General features: G+C 41.6%; 1 protein-coding gene across 1 annotated transcript in view; it reads right to left on the bottom strand.

Moving 5' to 3' along the window:
- Positions 1–22816, bottom strand: part of SNX29 (sorting nexin 29) — a 1289390-nt gene that overhangs the window by 279357 nt on the left and 987217 nt on the right. Inside the window, exon 14 of the mRNA XM_040358531.1 lies at positions 3786–3867. Coding sequence (XP_040214465.1) covers positions 3786–3867 — 82 coding nt within the window. The remainder of the gene's footprint in view (positions 1–3785; positions 3868–22816) is intronic.

The following is a 22816-nucleotide window of genomic DNA, read 5'->3' on the forward strand; positions in this document are numbered from 1 at the left end:
AAAATTGGCTGTTTACCCTGATCGGGTATGCGCTGTGTCCAGAGGACAAGCGACATTACCGATCGGTGCAGTGCACGCCCCCTGGGGCAATAACGGCGAATCCTGGCGGACATCATGACGTCCGGTCAGGATTCTGAAACCACTTTGCCGACGTCAATCTGTAATAGGGCGGGCGGCAAGTGGTTAAAACCCTGCACATTGTCTATAGGACAGGTCAGGCTTTTGTTTGCACAATAAATAGCTGCATCTATAGCAGGTACCCCCCATTTCTTAGTGAAACTTTCCTCCATAGGATAAAGGAGGGAAAACTGCCTAGGAGGAGAAAACAGTTTATCTGAGTGAACCCAGTCATCATACATCAGTTTATCCAGCAAGGGATGAACTGGAAAGGAGCATGCAGCCTGCAGGGATTTCTGAGATCCCAAAGAGGAAACAGAGGACCTAGAAGCTTCAACAGGAGGCAATTTGTAAGTGCTCAGACTGCACATGATCCTCATCTCCAAAGAGGGATTTTTCACCCTCAGAAGGCTCATCTGATGAGAGAGCCAGAGCAGATGAAGGGATCTACCCAGTTTTCTGTTATCTTTCAAGAAGGTTGCAATAATAGTAGCAATCCTTCCTTCTAAGCCACCCAAAGCAACTTTTAAAGCGTCCTCAGTGACGTATACAGGAGCTTCCATAGGAGAAGCTGAACAACCAGACAGGGGCACATGATCATCCTGTGAGGCTGCTATCAGACTGACAGAGGGGGATGGTAAACTGCAGGCAAACTCAGAATCCTTAGCCATGAGCGGGGATTTTCTGGTGTCTTTTACAAGCCCTTGTTCCTCTTCTCGGGGACATAGTCCTTATTGCAAGCAAAGGTACTATCCACAAAATAAATGCAATCACTGCTGTGCTATAGTCTTACAATACACATATATCAGCTCACTGCACAACATGATGCCGAGTAGTAGTCCTAGGTTTGCCTGGTTCAATCCACAGGGATGCTTAGAGCCCACAGCTCTGTGTCCATGTCGCTTTACAGAAGGCTTATGGCGTGCTGGGCTTTTAAACTAGCCTCTTGGCGCCTGCACACAGGTGTTCCGTGTTTGCACATGGGCACTAGCAACCACGGCCCTCCGCCTCTCCATCTCTCATTAAGACAGATAAAATCGTGCGCACACGTCGCTGTCATGGTGGCACCCAGAGTAATGAGGAAAGGGGAGAGAGATTACTGGGGGCATCATTGGGGACCCCTGTATGCTTTTAGTGGCAGAGCCTGCAGCGGAAGGAGGTGAGTGGCATTTAAATTGACTGACTTCACTGAGCTTGTTCCTGGATGGCTATATAAGAATACACCAGGTATGCACTTACTCCCTCCAGTGGAGAAAACCATGAAGGACATCCTACTCACAGAAGACAAATACAAAATTGAATTATCCTCTTCTTACCTTATCCACGCCACAGGAAAATCTACTAAAAATAGTTCCAGCTTTCACCCATCATGGCGGGCAAGTTGTGCCAACCTTCAGGTTTATCAAGGGTTCCATTAGAGAAACCTCATACCTGGACCTGTAGAAGACTTTGCCAAAAACTTTTCGTGCCACAGTTGTATTAGATACCAGACCTCAACAGAGAGACATTACAGGCAAACTTTGTTTCTTCATTACACAAGGCCCAGTACCACCCATCTTAGGCTTTTGATAACGGCCCGAGGTATTAATTTGGTTATAGCTCCTAGGCCTCTGCAGACAGACCATCAAAAGAGCACTTTATGAGGTACTCTCCATTTAGGAGGGGTTATATAGGGGAGGAACTCAATTTTAATTGGGTTTGCCAGTGTCCAATCACCTGTGGTAACTACATAACCCATTAAGTAAGTAAGTCTCGCTGTTCCATTTAAATCAATATATTGTTTTCCCTTCCTTTATTCCTGAACCACAGTCAGCAGGGAAAAAATTATTGCACTCTCTAAATGTAGTGAGAGCAATGAAGGTTTATCTGCAAGCAACTGCTCAGATGCGTAAAACAGATGTTTTTTTTTTCTGCCAGATGGTCCCAAAAAAGGCCAGGCAGTATCAAAATTGAGCATTTCTAAATGGATTCAACAAGTGATTGTTCAAACTTATGGTTTAAGGAAAAAAAAATCCTAATTTTCCTGTCAAGGCGCACTCGACCAGGGTGATAAGTGCCTCCTGGGCAGTGCATCATCAGGCTTAGATGGCTCAGATCTGTAAGGCTGCAACTTGGTCTTCAGTCCATACATTTACAAAATTCTACCAAATAGATGTAAGAGGACATGAGGATGCCACCTTCAGGCGTAGTGTGCTGCAGGCAGTGGTATAGGGCCTCTCGTCCGATGGCAGAGGTCTTCCCAACCTCTGGTGGTATTATCAGTGGGCTCAACTCGGCCAGATATCGCACATCTACTTTAAACTCCCGAAACCTGACTTGGTAGGAATGGAAAGACAAATGACTCCTAATCACACCTTAGATGTTTTGCTCTGGAGCCCACCCAAAAGTCATCCCCAATCTGACGTTGGTGTACCGATAGTAGATTGCCTGCAAGTACTTGGCTGTGACACACCTAATTCTATACCTTCAGTCCTATCAGTGCAGGCTTCAGAGAGGACTGAAGGTATAGTGGGGTTGGAGATCCCAGCTGAAGAGGAGCAAGGAGAGGTCCACTTTGTTCTTTGGTGTGGATCTTTAAAGGTACGCTTGCCAACAAGCGACATATGTCTGGTCAAGCATGTGGTGCCCAAACGAGTGATGTTTTGGCCACGTGAGATATGCTTGCGACAGATGTTGTAAATAGCAGTGGTGCGACCTTATGCACTCATCTCAAAAAAGGCCCACACCAAAGAACTTTTGGAAAAACGCAGAGAGACAGCAGTGCCCTGAACATGCGGAGCTCTGCGGTGTGATGCAGTTGGTGTGCTGTCCTTAAGCTGGCCCCTGCAGAGCATCCTGCCTCATTGGAGATGTGCCTCCTCCTCCTCCTATTAGGCACTTACGTGGAGTCAGTGACCTCATTATCCCTTCCCTCCTCATCAAATACCTATAGTTACTGCACATGTTCCAATTCCCAGCTGGAGGTTGCTGCAACACCCACTACTTTAGCGCTCATTCCAGCAATATGGACAATCACTAATACAAGATCACATCAACAGAAGGAAAAAAGCTAAGGAAAAGAAAACAGATGTAGCCACCACATCTATTGAATGGTAAGCTGCAATATATAATTTTTTTGGATTTAAAGTGATTGTACAGGTTTTTTTGTAAATAACAAACCTGTCTATACTTCCATTGCACAGACTGACCGCAAACCTCCTTTTTTAAGGTCCCTGCCGGCACTCCTGACCCCTCCCCTCTGTCCTGTGCCCCCATGGTAAGCCGTCCATTACCACAAACAGTGGGACTCAGCCCCTCCCCAGCTCCTTCATCACTGGCTTTGATTGACAGCACTGGGTGCTGATGGCTCCCGATGCCCCAGCAAAGTCAGCGAGACCCAGAAGTAAGGGGAGAGAAGAGCTGCAGATGTGCACTGTGCTGGATCGAATGAGGGCTCAGGTGAGTAAAGGGGGCGTTGAGGGAGGATGCTGACACCTAAAAATTTTTTTACCTTAATGCAAGGAATGCATTAAGGTAAAAAATGTTTAGGCTTTACAACCAATTTATTACTTTTATTCCGTAACACAATAGACCACCATAGATTCTAGACCACCTAGGCTGCAGATTAAAGTTATCCATGAGCCCCTATGGATAACCTCTTACATTACTTTATTTGGGAAAGCTCTTACCTGATAAACATGAAAGGCATGAGTAGATTTACCTCTCAGAAAAACTGAGGGTATCCAAACATTTACAAGGGCACGGTGTGATCTGTAATACAAATGCATATATCTAGGTTACTGACAATTACAATGATGGAAAATCTATACCCCAATATTATTTATAGTAAGTCACTGGAAACAAGAATCTATACAAATATTGAAGTTCTATGAGGATACAAACCAATTAAAGACAACCTGGGGTCAATTCGCAAAAGGATATCACATGAGATATTTGGGTCACATAACACATTTTACAAAAATATCTCATGCAACATAAAAAATATTCACGCAAAAAATATTCTCTGCAGGTTTATGTGGTACTTACCACACAAACTAAAAAAACTCTTGGTAAATACCACATAAACATGTGTAAAAGTAAATTTACAAAAAAATAAATAAAATAGTGAACAAAAATGAATTAGCCACTTTAATATCAGTCACGTTACCTTCTTTCTGCCCAGACCAATTTTCAGGAGTGTCACATTTTGAATGACAATTGCTCAGTCATATATAGTCAATATAGTGTAGAATTTAACCTAAAAAATATCATTCACAGACTCTTACCTATTTTATACGTGGTTGATACTTGTGCAGTGGTTACTGAAAGCAGGAATTAATTTAGTGTCCTGTCAGGCACCCAATAAACGATGTCATTTGTCCCCTAGTTTTTTACATAGTAAACAAACTCAATCTCGTACCTGCTTGCATTGTAAAGGGAACTACAGGTGTGCACACATTCTGAGGGGTAACACATTTTGTTCCACATTTAGTGGAAAGGAGTTTAACATAGACTCCTTCCACAACTGCAATACCAGTTATGTAATACTGTATATCTCATTACCTGCATTGTTTGCAGTGTACAGTATGTTGGCAGGACCACCAGATGCTTACACGATTCTATGAACACATATATATTGTTGATAATAATAAAACAACCAACGTTGCTAAACATATTAATTACTATCATGGTGGAGACTTCAAGCATGTGGGTCCAGGTTCTAGATAAAATCAAAGTTCCCAGTATGGGAGGTGATGCCTTTCAGATACTATGCGGGAGAGGGATATACAGGATATTTAATTTACGGATGCATATTCCTATGGGCATTGACTTTTGACTTTTAACAATGTCCATGACTCATACTGAACAACAGAGGTTCGGTTATATTTTGGTCCTTTATTATTCCTCCCTCCGTCTTTTCATGTCCTAGTCTCCAAAGGAGTCCTTCAGAGAAAGTTTTTCAAACTCATAAAACTTTTATTTTATTTTATCTATTAATTGACTTTCTTTTCTTAAAGGGGAGTTCCACCCACAATTTCACTTTTTAAATATAAATACCCCTGTAATACACAAGCTTAATGTATTCTAGTAAAGTTAGTCTGTAAACTAAGGTCCGTTTTGTTAGGTTGTTACAGCATTTAAATAGTTTATAATCTAGAAATAGACCGTGGCCATCTTAAGTGTGGACATCATGAAGCCAGACTGTATGACTTCCTGGATTTCAGCTTTGCATATCTCGCACATGCTCAGTGCACAAGCAATGTAATAGGTTTCAGTCAGGTTTGCAAGGACTACTGGGAAAGATGATGCCTATCCCAGAAACCCTTGCAAATAGCCTAGGCAAATAAGGAGGAGGAAGTAATGAAGGACTACAAAATAAAGGTATTTACAAGCAACAAATTAAATAAAAATTGTCCATTCTGAACACTATGAGATTAGAGCATGCAGCACAGACAAACATAACAAAATGGGTGGAACTCCACTTTAAATAAGATCTACAGGTGGGGCTACAATGTAGCTTTATATGTGCAGTATACGCTTCTCTTTCTGCTCCAATCAGTCAAACGTGAATTTCTTGAGTCTCCATTAGGGATGAGCCGAACACCCCCGTGTTCGGTTCGCACCAGAACCTTCGAACGGACCTAACGTTCGCGCGAATGTATCGAACCACATTGACGTCTATGGGACTCGAACGTTCGAATTCAAAAGTGCTCATTTTAAAGCCCAATGTACAAGTTATTGTCGGAAAACAGTCTTGGGGACCCGGGTCTTGCCCCAGGGAACATGTATCAATGGAAAAAAAAAGTTTTAAAAACTGTCGTTTTTTCTGGAGCAGCGATTTAAATGATGCTTAAAGTGAAAATAAAAATAAAAAATTCCTTTAAATATCGTACCTGCTGGGTGCCTATAGTAGTGGTACGTGTTTAGAACTGTCCCTGCACAAAATAAGATTACTATAAGAAAATAGTCATTTATGACTGCTTGCGGCTTTAATGTAATGTTTGGTCCCTGCAATATGGATGAAAATCACTGAGAAAAATAGCATGGGTTTCCCCGCCCCCCTCCCCCCAGGTCATTTCAAGCCCCTTTGGCACGGCAGCCAATCGCCATTCGTTTTACTACTGTGACTGGGAACTGATCACATACTTATGGCATGGCTGTGATTGGCCAGTGCAGCATGTGACCCATCATGTGACCAGCCTCTATATTAGATAGAGGCACACAGCTCAGATCGTCACTCTGCTTCACTAATGATAGGGAAAGGCTGCTGAATCTGCTGCTTAGGGACAGTGTTAGGTGTATCCTGCTCCACAAATCTCAAGAAGCACACTTTATTTCTTTGATATCTGCATCATCTTATGGTATCTGGCTCGTTGTCACTGTGCTTCACTTATGATAGGGAAAGGCTGCTGTTGCTGCTTATGGACAGTGTTAGGTGTATCCTGCTCCAGAAATCTCAACAAGCACTCTATATTCCTGTGACATCTGCTGTGCTTCATATAGTTTAGAAATTTTGTTCAGCTATAGGGGCAGTCAGCAATCTATAGGTGACTCTGAATATTTCAACAGCACTGCACCTGTGATATACTGTGTTTTTCTGTCAAGTACATAGTTCAGGGACAGGTTCCAGAAATTTTCCTATAGGGGCAGTCAGCAATCTATAGGTGACTCTGAATATTTCAACAGCACTGCACCTGTCCCCTGTGATATACTGTCTGTGCAGTAAATTGTTTAGGGCTGGGTTCCTGCTTCTTGCTATAGGTGGAGAAATATATAGGTGAATCTCTGCCTATTTCACCAGCTTACACTATTTTTGTATTTAAAATTTCTCAAAATTAGGGCAATACCCTAAATTTGAGAAATATATAGGTGAATCTCTGCCCATTTCACCAGCACTCCGCCTGTCCCCTGTGATATACTGTCTGTGCAGTACATTGTTTAGGGCTGGCTTCCTGCTTATTGCTATAGGTGGAGAAATATATAGGTGAAGCTCTGCCCATTTCACCAGCACTCCACCTGTCCCCTGTGATATACTGTCTGTGCAGTACATTGTTTAGTTCTGGCTTCCTGCTTATTGCTATAGGTAGAGAAATATATAGGTGAATCTCTGCTTATTTCACCAGCTTACACTATTTTTGTATTTAAAATTTCTCAAAATTAGGGCAAGACCCTAAATTTGAGAAATATATAGGTGAATCTCTGCCCATTTCACCAGCACTCCGCCAGTACATTGTTTAGGGCTGGGTTCCTGCTTCTTGCTATAGGTAGAGAAATATATACATAAACACCAAAAATAATTCTGCGCTCATGGAAGTCCACAGGATCAAATCAGCCCAAAATGATAGGGAAAAATCATTAATATACACAGTCTGTATTGAGAAAAAACAATCCTTTTAATTGAAATCAACTTCAATGTTTACATTAGGCAGTCTGGATTAGATGATATCACAGAAGTGACCAGGTTGCATATACCAGATATAATAACTCTCCAGCGGTCTCCCACAGTCTCAAGGGGTCATAACTCACGGCTTTGGTTTAACATGCCATCCGCAGATGGAACCAACAGTACCTTGCGAGGAAGATGTAAACCGGGACACTGGTGAGGGGATAGGTGTCGCCTTACCAGCCGGAACCAGGCGGTGCGGGATCCCTGTCGCCTTCACGTGTAGGCAAAAGGACGCCGGATTCCCCAGTGGATCCAGCCGCCGGGGACACAGCGCGACACGGTCTGTGGAAGCGGACGCTCTCCCTGTGTGAGCGCGCTGACGTCACACCTCTGAGACGCCGCTCAGCATCGAACCAGGGAAGTGCCGAGTGCCCTCTGGTGGGGAGACTGTAGAATACGCTCTCCTGTGTTTATAATCGAAAACTGCTTATAAAAATTCGATAAGATGAAGTTGATGAAAAATGGTGATAAAATTAGGATAGAACTTCCATAGTAAGGGGAAAGGGATTAAAAGTGTGTCCTTGACGACGCGTTTCGCGCTTACAATCGCTTTTTCACAGGCAATAGGACATAGGCAATAGCCTTAGTTATATAGTCTAAAATAGGGGAGGGGTATTGCTGGGAGGAAAAGGAAATAGATACTAAGGGGGCATGTACACAAAAACCAAGAGCTTTAACCCCTTGTGACACCGAAAAAAAGAGAGAGAGAAAACCTAAAACTTATACAAAAATTAAACCTTATACAAAAAATACATAATGTACATATTAACAGTACAAAACAATATTAGTAGTCATAATTCCTCTGACATATATAACTTGATGTCAGTAAAATGTTAAGGAAATTACATTAAAAATTATATTATAGATAAATCATGATGAGAACAATAGAGCGACCCTGATGGAATCATGCCATCTAGTGGCATATATGATAATTGATAAAATTGCATAAAATGGTGGGCATAAAGGTATAAAAAACTTTAAGAAACTGATCTGTCTGTATAAGGAGGGGATCAAATGAGGACATTAACCTCAATCTCCTCATTTAACCCCTTGGGTGCACAGAAGGGAGAATCTCTCGTTGGTAGTAAGTGTACCCTTAGGGATATGTTCGATCACAAATACTTCTAAAAAAATTAAAAATCTTTATTGTGACAATGATTAAAATGTCGAGGAACACTATGTTCTGTACACCCTTTTTTGATGAGACGATGGTGGTCGCCGATTCTGGCACGTAGTGCTCTAATCGTACGACCAACATAAAAAAGGCCACAAGGACACCGTAGTACGTATATGACGAATTCTGTTGAACATGTCACAAACTGTTTGATACTGAATATTTTTCCAGAACGCAAGCATATCCTGTCCATGCCATGAGTAATAAATTGGCAGGTCAGGCATGCTCGTTTTTTACACTGGAAGATCCCCTTTCTGTCGTTAAAATAACTTCTGATATCCAGGGGAGAGCCCGAGGGCTTCTTTTGTATCTTACTGGGGGCCAGAATATTTTTAATCGTTCGGGCCCTGCGAAAGGTGACCTGCGGGGTGACTGGAAGTATTGGAGCCAATCTCTGGTCCAAGTGGAGGATCTTGAAGTGTTTTTTAATAATACTGGCTACTGACTTATAGCTATCATTATACGTAGTGACAAATCTGATGGTATATTCACCTACAGACTGTCTTTTAGGTGTTGTGTTATCAGGGGGTTTCAAAAAGAAAGAAAAAGCCTTGTTGATCAAATCTTGAGGGTAACCCTTTTCCTCGCATTTTTTCTGCATTAAAATACTCTGCTCAATATAATCTTCACTCCTGGTGCAATTTCTTTTGAGTCTATTAAATTGACCTTTGGGGATGTTCTTTTTCCATAAGGGATGATGACAGCTATTAAAATGGAGGTAGGAGTTACCGTTGGTGGGTTTTGTGTGATTTTTTGTAATTATTTTGTTTTGCTCATGTGTTACTACTAGGTCCAAATACCAGTTCATGAGGGTCTATTACATGTGTAAATGTTAAGTTAAAAGTATTAGAATTGCAATGGGAAAGAAAAGACAGGAAGGCCCCAGACGTCCCACTCCAAATCAGAATCACATCATCTATGTATCGTCCGAAGAAAACTATATATTCAGCAAAAGGATTGTTTTGCCAGATGTTTTCTTCCTCCCAATGTCCCATGGTAAGGTTAGCGTACACGGGTGCATAGTTCGCTCCCATTGCTGTCCCCTTCAATTGTAAGTAGAACTGATCACAAAAAGTAAAATAATTATGTTTTAAACAAAAATCAACAGCCTCTACTAAAAATTGGGACTGGAGAGAATTGAAGTCTCCACTTTTTTTCAGAAAATATTGGACCGCCCTGATCCCAACCTCATGAGGGATAGAAGTATACAATGAGGCGACATCGAGGGAGGCCCACAAGTACCCCGATTCCCATCTGTAGTGTTGAAGGGTGTCTATTACTTCTTTTGAATCCTTTATATAGGAGGGCAATTGTGTAACGAGGGGTTGTAGCATATGATCGATATACATGGAAAGACCATTGAGGAAACTGTTTGTGCTAGCTACGATGGGGCGTCCCGGAGGGTCTGTGAGGGATTTGTGAATTTTTGGCAAATAATAAAAATGAGGGGTGCTACATTCAAAGGGGAGGAAAAACTGCCTCTCTCTTTTCGTGAGCACTCCTCTTTCCCACGCTGTATAAATTAAAGTTTTCAATGTCTGCTGATACCCTGGAAGGGGATCCTTAGATAATTTTAGGTAAGTATCCGTATCTGCTAGTAGGCGACTGGCCTCTTTCATGTAGTCCGTCTTATTTTGGATAACTATACTACCCCCTTTATCCGCCTGTTTGATAATAATTGTGGCGTTGGTTTTTAAAACCTTGAGAGCTTGATTTTCTTCTACCGTTAAGTTCATATGTTTAGAATTTTTAGGTTTATCACACAGGGCTAGCAGGTCTTTATAAACTGCCTGATAATACGTCTCGATAAATGGCCCTTTGGAAGAAATAGGAAAAAAAGTGGACTTTGGTTTAAAAGTAGTGTTGAGCATAGGAGGTTCTACCTGAGACATAGGAACATCACCCTCTGTGTGGCCATCTTGCCATAAGTACTCAAGGATTTGCAATATGTCCTCTTTAGGCGTGACTGAGGGTAAAGGTATTGGTACCACTACTTGATTTGTATCAATCGATTTGTGGTTAAACAAAGGATTAGTAGCAAAGTGGCGTTTCAGGGTGAGCTGTCTAATGAATGAATGTAGATCTTTAACCACTTAAGGACCGGACCAATATGCTGCTAAATGACCCAAGGGGTTTTTACAATTCGGCACTGCGTCGATTTAACAGACAATTGCTCGGTCGTGGGACATGGCTCCCAAACAAAATTGGCGTCCTTTTTCCCCCACAAATAGAGCTTTCTTTTGGTGGTATTTGATCACCTCTGCGGTTTTCATTTTTTGCGCTATAAACAAAAATAGAGCGACAATTTAGAAAAAAATGCAATATTTTTTACTTTTTGCTATAATAAATATCCCCCAAAAACATATATATTTTTTTTTCCCTCAGTTTAGGCCGATACGTATTCTTCTACCTATTTTTGGTAAACAAAATCGCAATAATCGTTTATCGGTTGGTTTGCGCAAAATTTATAGCGTTTACAAAATAGGGGATAGTTTTATTGCATTTTTATTATTTTTCTTTTTTTTACTACTAATTGCGGTGATCAGCGTTTTTTTTCGTGACTGTGACTTTATGGCGGACACTTCGGACAATTTTGACACATTTTTGGGACAATTGTAATTTTCACAGCAAAAAATGCATTTAAATTGCATTGTTTATTGTGAAAATGACAGTTGCAGTTTGGGAGTTAACCACAGGTGGCGCTGTAGGATTTAGTGTTCACCTAGTGTGTGTTTACAACTGTAGGGGGGTGTGGCTGTAGGACTGACGTCATCGATCGAGTCTCCCTATAAAAGGGATGACTCGATCGATACGCCGCCACAGTGAAGCACGGGGAAGCCGTGTTTACATACGGCTATCCCCGTTCTTCAGCTCCGGGGAGCGATCGCGATGGAGCGGCTATAAACGAATAGCCGCGCCGTCGTCCCCGGATCGCTCCCCGAGGGAATCCGACCGCCGCATGTAGCGGGGGGGTCCCGATCGGACCCCCGACCCGCGGAAAGGCAGGGACGTACAGGTACGCCAATGTGCCTGTACGTGCCATTCTGCCGACATATATCTACATGCGGCGGTCGGGAAGCGGTTAAACAATTCAAATTTGTTTGGGCCACTAGAGGGAGAGAAACTTAGGCCTTTTTGGAGGACTCGGATCTCGAAAGGAGAAAGTGTGTGAGAGGAGAGATTGTAGATTTTTATGGTGTCTCTACTTGACTCCTTTCCATTCTTTCCTTCTTGTTGTCTCTTCTCTCGGATTCCTGCTCTTCGTCCTCTTCTAATTTTCTTTCGCTCCCTTTGGAGGTAACCTTTGAAAATTTTGACCTAAAGGGGATACACATCCCTGTATAGGATCCAATTGAGAAGGGATATGAGTACCCTCCTCAAGAGATTTGGGTCTGGCTCCCAGTGTTTTGTAAATTTCTAAATCCCGGGAGAGGGGACTGAAACTATTATGTGTGGGAATATTAAATCTCTCTGTGAATCTAGAAAAATTAGATAAAGTAGTATTAGCAGACATTACAATGGTGGGCTCTACATTGGTAGGGATAGGAGCTGGAAGGGGGGAAGAGGGAACAACATTCATTGTTCCAATCTCAATAATGGATACTTCACCTTCGTTACCAACCAATTCGGAAGGACAGTGATTCTGTGTAGATGGAATTCCCAAGGGGACAAAAATACTGTTCCTCTGTGGCAAAGAGGATTCATAGACCCTCTGTTGGTATTGACTATGATCTCCATCATGTAATTTAGGTTTGTTTTTATTATTATTTTTGTTCTTTCGTTTTATTTGTATTCTTTGTAAATAAGCGCCTGAAGTTTCATTTTGTGGGCGCTTCCATTCAAAAATCTGACCATTGCTATAATCAAAAAGGTCCCTTTCAAGTTTATTTGTTTTTTTTGAGGATCAACAGATCCTCATCTTTTTTGACATTTCTATTTAATACTTCCAACCATTTAGAGAAAAGGCAAGAGGAACTGTACTCCTTAAGGATCGTTTCTTTTTCAGTAGCTTGCTGTTGAGCCAGTTCCAACTTTCTTTCTCTTTGTATAACTAATATTTTAATCCATTTTATTGTACAGAACTCAGACAGGGATCTCCACTTCTTTGTGAGGTCCTTGTCTAGAAAACTGCACTGCTTTTTAATCCGTAGACCACGGGGGGTAATTCCTAGTTCTAAATATTTCCTTAAAAAGGCTAAATCCCACCACTGAGTTTGTTCAAATAGCCTTGCATCCTGCAAATGGAGGAAGGCCTTCCTCATGTGTATCTCAAAAAGCTCACTATGTGGCCGATTGTGGTTATTAGTGGCCTCAATATGTTTCACAGGTGGATTTTTTCTATTACAATTGATGTTTTCAAAAATTGCTTGAAGTCTATTAGCTCTATCAGTACACTCATTGCTATTCATATTTAAAAAAAAAAAAAAAAAAAAAACTCAATTTTTGTATATCTCTCAAAAAATAAACATATAAAATATTCAATCAAAAATGAGAAAAGCTCTTGGTTTGAGGGATGAAAATACTTAAAAATTAATTATAAAGGAGGATAGTGGGGAACATAAAATTATAAGAAAACAACCTAAAAACAATTCATAAGCAACCACATAACAGGGACTAACCCAGAGCAGCCATGTGAGACATCCAGAAGAACATATATAGACACAAAAGATTCACTGGCGCTCTATGGGAAAAAACTAGTGTCCCAAAGAATATAAAAACCCTCGTATGGGACGTGAACAAACCAGTGCTGCGGAGTTAATGGTACCCAGAAGTACCAATCATACACATAAACACCAAAAAGAATTCTGCGCTCATGGAAGTCCACAGGATCAAATCAGCCCAAAATGATAGGGAAAAATCATTAATATACACAGTCTGTATTAGATGATATCACAGAAGTGACCAGGTTGCATATGCCAGATATAATAACTCTCCAGCGGTCTCCCACAGTCTCAAGGGGTCATTACTCACGGCTTTGGTTTAACATGCCATCCGCAGATGGAACCAACAGTACCTTGCGAGGAAGATGTAAACCGGGACACTGGTGAGGGGATAGGTGTCGCCTTACCAGCCGGAATCAGGCGGTGCGGGATCCCTGTCGCCTTCACGTGTAGGCAAAAGGACGCCGGATTCCCCAGTGGATCCAGCCGCCGGGGACACAGCGTGACGCGGTCTGTGGAAGCAGACGCTCTCCCTGTGTGAGCGCGCTAACGTCACACCTCTGAGACGCCGCTCAGCATCGAACCAGGGAAGTGCTGAGTGCCCTCTGGTGGGGAGACTGTAGAATACGTTCTCCTGTGTTTATTATTTCGAAAACTGCTGATAAAAATTAGATAAGATGAAGTTGATGAAAAATGGTGATAAAATTAGGATAGAACTTCCATAGTAAGGGGAAAGGGATTAAAAGTGTATCCTTGACGACGCCTTTCGCGCTTACAAGCGCTTTTTCACAGTCAATAGGACATAGGCACCCCTCATTTTTATTATTTGCCAAAAATTCACAAATCCCTCACAGACCCTCCGGGACGCCCCATCGTAGCTAGCACAAACAGTTTCCTCAATGGTTTTTCCATGTATATCGACCATATGCTACAACCCCTTGTTACACAATTGCCCTCCTATATAAAGGATTCGAAAGAAGTAATAGACGCCCTTCAACACTACAGATGGGAATCAGGGTACTTGTGGGCCTCCCTCGATGTTGCCTCATTGTATACTTCTATCCCTCATGAGGTTGGGATCAGGGCGGTCCAATATTTTCTGAATAAAAGTGGAGACTTCAATTCTCTCCAGTCCCAATTTTTAGTAGAGGCTGTTGATTTTTGTTTAAAACATAATTATTCTACTTTTTGTGATCAGTTCTACTTACAATTGAAGGGGACAGCGATGGGAGCGAACTATGCACCTGTGTCGCTAACCTTACCATGGGACATTGGGAGGAAGAAAACATCTGGCAAAACAATCCTTTTGCTGAATATATAGTTTTCTTCGGACGATACATAGATTATGTGATTCTGATTTGGAGTGGGACGTCTGAGGCCTTCCTGTCTTTTCTTTCCCATTGCAATTCTAATACTATTAACTTAACATTTACACATGTTAGACCCTCATCAACTGGTATTTTTGGACCTAGTAGTAACACATGAGCAAAACAAAATAATCACAAAAAATCACACAAAACCCACCAACGGTAACTCCTACCTCCATTTTAATAGCTGTCATCATCCCTTATGGAAAAAGAACATCCCCAAAGGTCAATTTAATAGACTCAAAAGAAATTGCACCAGGAGTGAAGATTATATTGAGCAGAGTATTTTAATGCAGAAAAAATTCGAGGAAAAGGGTTACCCTCAAGATTTGATCAACGAGGCTTTTTCTTTCTTTTTGAAACCCCCTGATAACACAACACCTAAAAGACAGTCTGTAGGTGACTATACCATCAGATTTGTCACTACGTATAATGATAGCTATAAGTCAGTAGCCAGTATTATTAAAAAACACTTCAAGATCCTCCACTTGGACCAGAGATTGGCTCCAATACTTCCAGTCACCCTGCAGGTCACCTTTCTCAGGGCCCGAATGATTAAAAATATTCTGGCCCCCAGTAAGATACAAAAGAAGCCCTCGGGCTCTCCCCTGGATATCAGAAGTTATTTTAACGACATAAAGGGGATCTTCCAGTGTAAAAAACGAGCATGGCTGACCTGCCAATTTATTACTCATGGCACGGACAGGATATGCTTGCGTTCTGGAAAAATATTCAGTTTGTGACATTTTTTTCTGAGCTTTCTAGGGTTGCCATCTCATCCCTTTCAAAGCAAAAACATATTAATTACACAGGTTCTCTGGCTGATTAGGGTGCTGCTAATTAAACTCACTTGGTGCCTTATCGACATTAAATTAGGCCCAGAACCTGTGCAACTCTGTGTTCAGGTTTAAAGGGATGAGGTAGCAACCCTAGATCTGTCTCACTATTTTGGGGTTTACCCTACTTTAAGAAATAAATCAATTAAAAACCAAAACCTGCTGTGTTGGCTACCTCCTCCTCCTCCTCCTCCTCCACTTCCACCTTTAGTCACATTCTTAGGCTTGCGCACTGCAACTGCTTTCTTTAAGTCCCACCAGAGGTTCTCAATCGGATTTAAGTCTGGTGACTGCGAAGGCCACTCCAAAATGTTCCAGCCTTTAATCTGAAACCATGCTCTAGTGGACTTGGAGGTATGCTTGGGATCATTGTCCTGTTGAAAGGTCCAACGTCTCCCAAGCCTCAGGTTTGTGACGGACTGCATCACATTGTCATCCAATATCTCCTGGTACTGAAGAGAATTGGTACCTTGCACATGCTGAAGCTTCCCTGTACCTGCAGAAGCAAAACAGCCCCAAAGCATGATTGACCCCCCGCCATGCTTCACAGTAGGCAAGGTGTTCTTTTCATCATAGGCCTTGTTCTTCCTCCTCCAAACATAGCGTTGATCCATGGGCCCAAACAGTTCTAATTTTGTTTCATCAGTCCACAGAACACAATCCCAAAACTTGTGTGGTTTGCCCACATGACTTTTGGCATACTGCGGTCGACGCTTCTTATTCTTTGGAGACAGCAAGGGGGTGCGCCTGGGAGTTCTGGCATGGAGGCCTTCATTACGCAGTGTGCGCCGTATTGTCTGAGCAGAAACTTCAGTACCCACATCTGACAAATCTTTTCTCAGTTCCTCAGCAGTCACACAGGGACTTTTCTCCACTCTACGCTTCAGGTAGCGCATAGCAGTCGAAGTCAGCATCTTCTTTATGCCACGACCAGGTCGCGTTTCAACAGTGCCCTTTGCCTTGAATTTTGCATTTACTACAGTATTACAAAACCAATTGATGTCATATTAGTTGCATATGGTTCTTTATTAAGTCCTTGTAGGATTTCATTCTGAATACAATTACAAATGTACACTAAATTCCCTAAAACCCTTTACAGCATTGGGGGGTTGAATAATTTTGAACAAAACTGTATGGACCTCGTCCTCCAAGGTCAAAATCATTATATTTTTTATTTTAATTTTTTTATGTTATTTTAAGTTATTTCCCTATCCACATTTATTTCCAGAGTACTTGCCATGCTCTTCCCGACATGTTGCTGCCATTTGCAGCCCTCCAGCCCTTTCCCTTAGTTTTTTAGAGACATTTTTGTAGTCAAAAGTCCGGGTCCCCATTGACTTCAATGGGGTTCGGGTCAAAGCCCGGGTTCGGGTTCGATCCCGAACCCAAACTTTTTTTTTAAAGTCCGGGTTCGGGTCCGAACCCGAACATCCAGATGTCCGCTCAACTCTATTAAAGAGGCCACCCTGTAAACAGGAAATTCTCCTGCATGTAATCCTTGGGGCTTGTCCTGCCCCCTCCCTGCCCCTCCAAGGCTGCACTGATGGCAATGGTGCATTCCTGGCAATGGTGAGTGCATTTCTGGCAATGGTGGGTGCTGCATTCCTGGCAATGGTGGGTGCTGCATTCCTGGCAATGGTGGGTCTGCAGGTGGGCACTGACCCTTATTTTGCTTCACAGTTCTTTATTTAAAATCTTACTGTTTTTTTTCCCTAAAACTTCCCTCTTAAAGTGGATGTCCCATGGCTAATTGTTTTTTTTGTTTTTTTTGGGCATTCAATTGTATTTTGCAATGAAAAGTAATACTCACTTATTTGGTGTCTGTAAATATCCCCTGTCCGTTTTTGTGCACAAGAAGAACTTATAAAATGCAATAGATGCAGTTTCCATTTTGCCTGTGGGCAATGTGAAGCCCACAACCACGTCGACTTCCGGGTTTCCATCTAAACGGGCGTCACAATCGGCTCTTCTATCACAGATTGCTCTGGAAGTGACGTCCCGACGTCGCCATCTTGCTACACCGCTTGACCCTTCTCACTTTCTCATTACTGTGCATGAGTGTGGGGAGTAGCAAGATGGCGGCGACGGAACGTCACTTCCGGATCAATCTGTGATGGGGAGCCTGATGTGACGAGCCAGCGTCGCGCTTTAGGAAATCCTGCGATAACTCAGAGGAAACCTCTGCAGGATATGACGCTCTGCCCGAAGAAAACCCGCAAAGGAGAGACAGGAAGACGAGTGACTGCTGCTGCTAACAAAGGTACTGTCACAGAAAAAAAAAAAAGTTCCGTTCCGTTCTGCATTCTTGTCTGTTTTTTGATTAAGCCAATGTCTTTAAATAGGGTGGAGCTCCACTTTAAAGCTGTTGTATACCCGCTGACAGTTTTATTTTTTTTACACCTGTAAGGCAAAAGGCATAATGAGCTAGTATGCACCGCATACTAGCTCATTATGAAATACTTACCTTAGAACATGGGTGCTCAACCTGTGGCCCTCCAGCTGTTTCAGAACAACAATTCCCATGAGGCATTGCAAGCTACTGACTGTTACAATCATGACTCCCAAAGTCAGAGTCATGATGGGACTTGAAGTTCTGCAACAGCTGGAGGGCCACAGGTTGAGCACCCATGCCTTAGAACAAGGCGTCGGTATCTCAGCCGGTCCACGCCGAGGGAGATGATGTTGCCTCGGCGTGTCTTCCGGGTATCACAGCTCCAGCGCTGTGAGTGGCTGGAGCCGCAATGTCGTCATTCCCGCGCATGGGCGTGGGAGACTCCTTTCCAGCAAGGTCCGGCGTCTGCTGGGCTTTCAGCCAAGAATCCCCGATGCTCATGCACCGCTGAAGTCAGCGGTGCATTGCAAGGGGAATATCTACTAAACTGTACAGGTTTAGGAGATATTCTTTTTACCTACAGGTAAGCCTTATTATAGGCCTTATAGGCTTATCGGTAGGTAAAAATTAGCAAACGGGATTTACAACCACTTTACTAAAAGACCTGATTATTCCTTGATGATCATCAGCTTCATCTAGTGGTCATAACGGTGTATTTCAGGAAAATACTGCATTATGGCGACATAGAAAATAAAAAAATTGCATAGCAATTCTTTTATAATTGAAACACAAAAAGTTGATGAATATGTTAAACCCCTTAATGACTGAAGGGAAAAAAATGTTAATGCCTAATTTTGCACTTTTGACATGTGTTAGTAAAACTGTACATATCATTACAACTACTTTGTGTATCCAGGTGGATTATACCTTTTTTCAGCATGAATTGGGCTTTATTTAGGTAGTAAAGGATAATAGATATCTCATTTTTTTTTTTGGGGGGGGGGGGGAATAGTAAAAAAAAAACAAAAAAAAAATATACAGAATATATATTTTTTTAATTTAATGACTAAACAATGGCAGTTGTGGACTGCTTGTATTCTCCATGATGCTCAGCCAGCCATGATTTTTGGGAAAAGGTAATCCAAAATAGAGTGACAATGGTTATCTAGCATTGTACTGTGGGAAAAAACAATGTGATACTGAATACTGAAGCATTATTTTTCTTTGGCGTTTGTGTGCCTTTAGTGACCACAGCTTAGTTCCTTTTATGCAAAGTAAAACCTAACTAGAGAGTTTATGCACTATCGCACAAATTCAGGCAATTTGCAAATAAAAAGATAGAGCACTTAACTTGGACATAGGACTGAATATGGAATGGAATCCCAGAAAATGGTCATGCTGCACCATGGTGGGAGCCCATTTACTATAAAATTTTGTCTAATTCGACTAGTTTTTACTTGGAATGATCAAGGCTAATTCTGGGTCACTTCTATGAAAGTGTGATTTAATGGATCAATACATTGAATTTTTCCAAACCTTTTTTAAAATGTTTGTGCTGCCCCAGAAATATAGCTGTACTGGGGCTGAACTATGACTATATACAAAAGTTAATAATAGTTTACAACATATCGGTTAATACTACCCTAGTTGCCCTGTTCATTGTGAATATTGAACAATGCTAGACTATAAAATGTGTATCTGTTCATCTCATGTAATCCTAGGTATTATATATGGAGTGCCTTTCCTGAAGAGCTTGTATAATATGACTCTATTATACTTTTATTTACAGAAAAAAAACAAAAAACGTTTCCATCATAATGTCATCCACACAGTCTAAGAGTGGTGCTCAGAAATGTAAAAAGGCTAAGGAAGAGCAAATAAAAATTCAAAAACTGCATAAAATTAGTCACTTCTTTTCCACCCCTAAAACTGTGGCTGAAGGTTCTAGAGATAGTGAGGAAACTGAAAAAAGTATTCAGGAAAGTGTAAATATCGCACGGATCAGTGAGGTGACAGTCAGTGAAGAAACTTGCTCTACTGAATTTTCACTAGGAGAGGACAGCAGTAATCCACTTGAAGGCTGTAGCTTTATACAAGACCAACCTCTTAGCACCACCCCAAATACTAATGAAGATGAAGATTTAGAGAGCAGTAGAGCAAGATCAGGTGGCGCTATTGAAAGTAGTATTGTTGGTGAGAAATATTTGACTGATAGGGGACATTACCCAGTCACAGATCCAAATGTTAAAAGGGTTATATTGGCTCATGGTCCATGCAGACCCCCAGGACCTTTCCCCCATAATAATGATACTAAGAAGAGATGCTTTTCTGAAAGTTATTATGAGCGAGTCACCAAGACAGGGCCTAAACTACCTTTAATGTGGCTTTCTTACTCTCCAAAGCCTAATGCAGCGTACTGTGAACCATGCTGGCTGTTTGCAGACCGTAAAAAAGGAGGATTTGAACCTGCATGGGCAAAAGGGATCCAGACGTGGCAGAGGCTGTCTGCTAAAATTCAGATCCATGAGTCTTCACAACTTCACATGGAAGCATGTGTACTCTATGATCAGTGGAGGCGTAATAAAACAATTGATGAGGAAAATGATGAGCTAAAAGGCTAAAAATAAAACCTATGTGGCTCACGGGCAAAGTTAAAAAAGCTATAAACAATAAGAAAGTAGCTTTTAAAAAATATAAAAATGAAGGAACACTAGTGTTGTTTAAATGTTACAAAGAATATAACAGGATATGTAAAAAGGAAATCAAGGATGCAAAAATTCAAAATGAACGACAGATTGCAAAAGATAGTAGGACAAACCCCAAAAAATTCTTTAAATATATTAATAGTAAAAAGGTGAAGTCTGAGCATGTAGGCCCCTTACAAAATAATCTAGAGTGGGTGACTGGGGACAAAGAGAAGGCAAATTTATTAAATGCTTTCTTCAGCTCTGTGTATACAATGGAGCATGGGGGAGCTCATGTCCAAAATGGGGGTGGGAGTGACACAGCCCCAAATCCACAATGGCTCAAAAGTGATATGGTCCAGAAATATTTAGACAGAATAAAGGTGGATGAAGCACCTGGACCAGATGGCATCCACCCACGGATCCTAGGTGAGTTGAGCTCTGTCATTTCAAAGCCACTGTATCTAATATTTAGGGACTCATTAATGACAGGAATAGTACCACTGGATTGTTTGGCGCAGGGCCAATGTGGTGCCCATATTTAAAAAGGGAACAAAGTCTTTACCAAGTAACTATAGACCTGTTAGTCTAACTTCTATAGTTGGGAAGATACTGGAACATTTAATAAAAGACCACATGGATGAGTTCTTGCTGGAAAAAAACTATTTAAGCAGCAGACAGCATGGATTCATGAAAGACAGAAGTTGTCAGACAAACCTGATTTCCTTTTATGAAGAGGTAAGTAAAACCCTGGACAGAGGCGTGGCTGTGGACGTGATATATTTGGATTTTGCAAAAGCGTTCGATACAGTTCCCCACACACGGCTCATGTGTAAGGTAAGGTCTACAGGATTGGATATATCAGTTTGTAAATGGATAGAAAACTGGCTGAAAGACAGAATTCAGAGAGTCGTGGTTAATGATTCTTACTCTGAATGGTCCAATGTTATCAGTGATGTACCCCAAGGTTCAGTGCTGGGACCCTTACTTTTCAATATATTTATAAATGATATTGGGTCTGAGATCAAAAGTAACATTTCTGTCTTTGCAGATGACACCAAGCTATGCAGTGGAATAACGTCCTTGCAGGATGTCGCCAATTTACAAGCCAACCTCAATGCTCTGTCTAATTGGGCGACTGAGTGGCAGATGAGGTTTAATGTTGATAAATGTAAAGTTATGCACTTAGGGACTAAGAATATGCATGCATCATACATGCTAGGGGGGAGTACAACTGGGGGGATCTGTAATCGAGAAGGATCTGGGGGTCTTGGTAGATCATAAGCTCAATAATAACATGCAATGCCAAGCTGCGGTTTCCAAAGCGAGCAAAGTCCTTTCTTGTATTAAGAGAGGTATGGACTCCAGAGACAGAGATATAATTTTGCCCCTGTATAAATCATTAGTAAGACCTCATCTGGAATATGCAGTTCAGTTTTGGGCACCAGTTCTCAAAAAGGATATCAGGGAACTGGAGAAAGTGCAGAGAAGGGCAACCAAACTGATAAGAGGCATGGAGGAGCTCAGCTATGAGGAAAGATTAGAGGAACTGAATTTATTCACTCTTGAGAAGAGGAGAATTAGGGGGGATATGATCAACATGTACAAATATATAAGAGGTCCATACAGTGGACTTGGTGTTGAGTTATTCACTTTACGGTCAACACTGAGGACAAGAGGGCACTCTTTACGTCTAGAGGAAAAGAGATTTCACCTCCAAATACGGAAAGGTTTTTTCACAGTAAGAGCTGTGAAAATGTGGAACAGACTCCCTCCAGGGGTGGTTCTGGCCAGCTCAGTAGATTGCTTTAAGAAAGGCCTGGATACTTTCCTAAATGTACATAAAATAACTGAGTACTAAGATTTGAAGGTAAAGTTGATCCAGGGTAAATCCGATTGCCTCTCGGGGGATCAGGAAGGAATTTTTCCCCTGCTGTAGCAAATTGGATCATGCTCTGCTGGGGTTTTTTGCCTTCCTCTGGATCAACTGTGGGTATGGAGTTGGGTGTATGGGATTGTACTGTGTTTTTTATTTTGTTTGTTTATTTTTTGTGGTTGAACTGGATGGACTTGTGTCTTTTTTCAGCCTGACTAACTATGTAACTATGTAACTATGTAAAAATGAAAAAAAAATATGACAGGAAAAAAACTTTTGGAGGCAGGTCCTACAAAGAATTCTTAATGTAACATTAACAATGGCAATGGCTAATCTAGCCTTT

This window comes from Rana temporaria, chromosome 6 (assembly GCF_905171775.1).
Source record: "Rana temporaria chromosome 6, aRanTem1.1, whole genome shotgun sequence".
NCBI classification, from domain to species: Eukaryota; Metazoa; Chordata; class Amphibia; order Anura; family Ranidae; genus Rana; species Rana temporaria.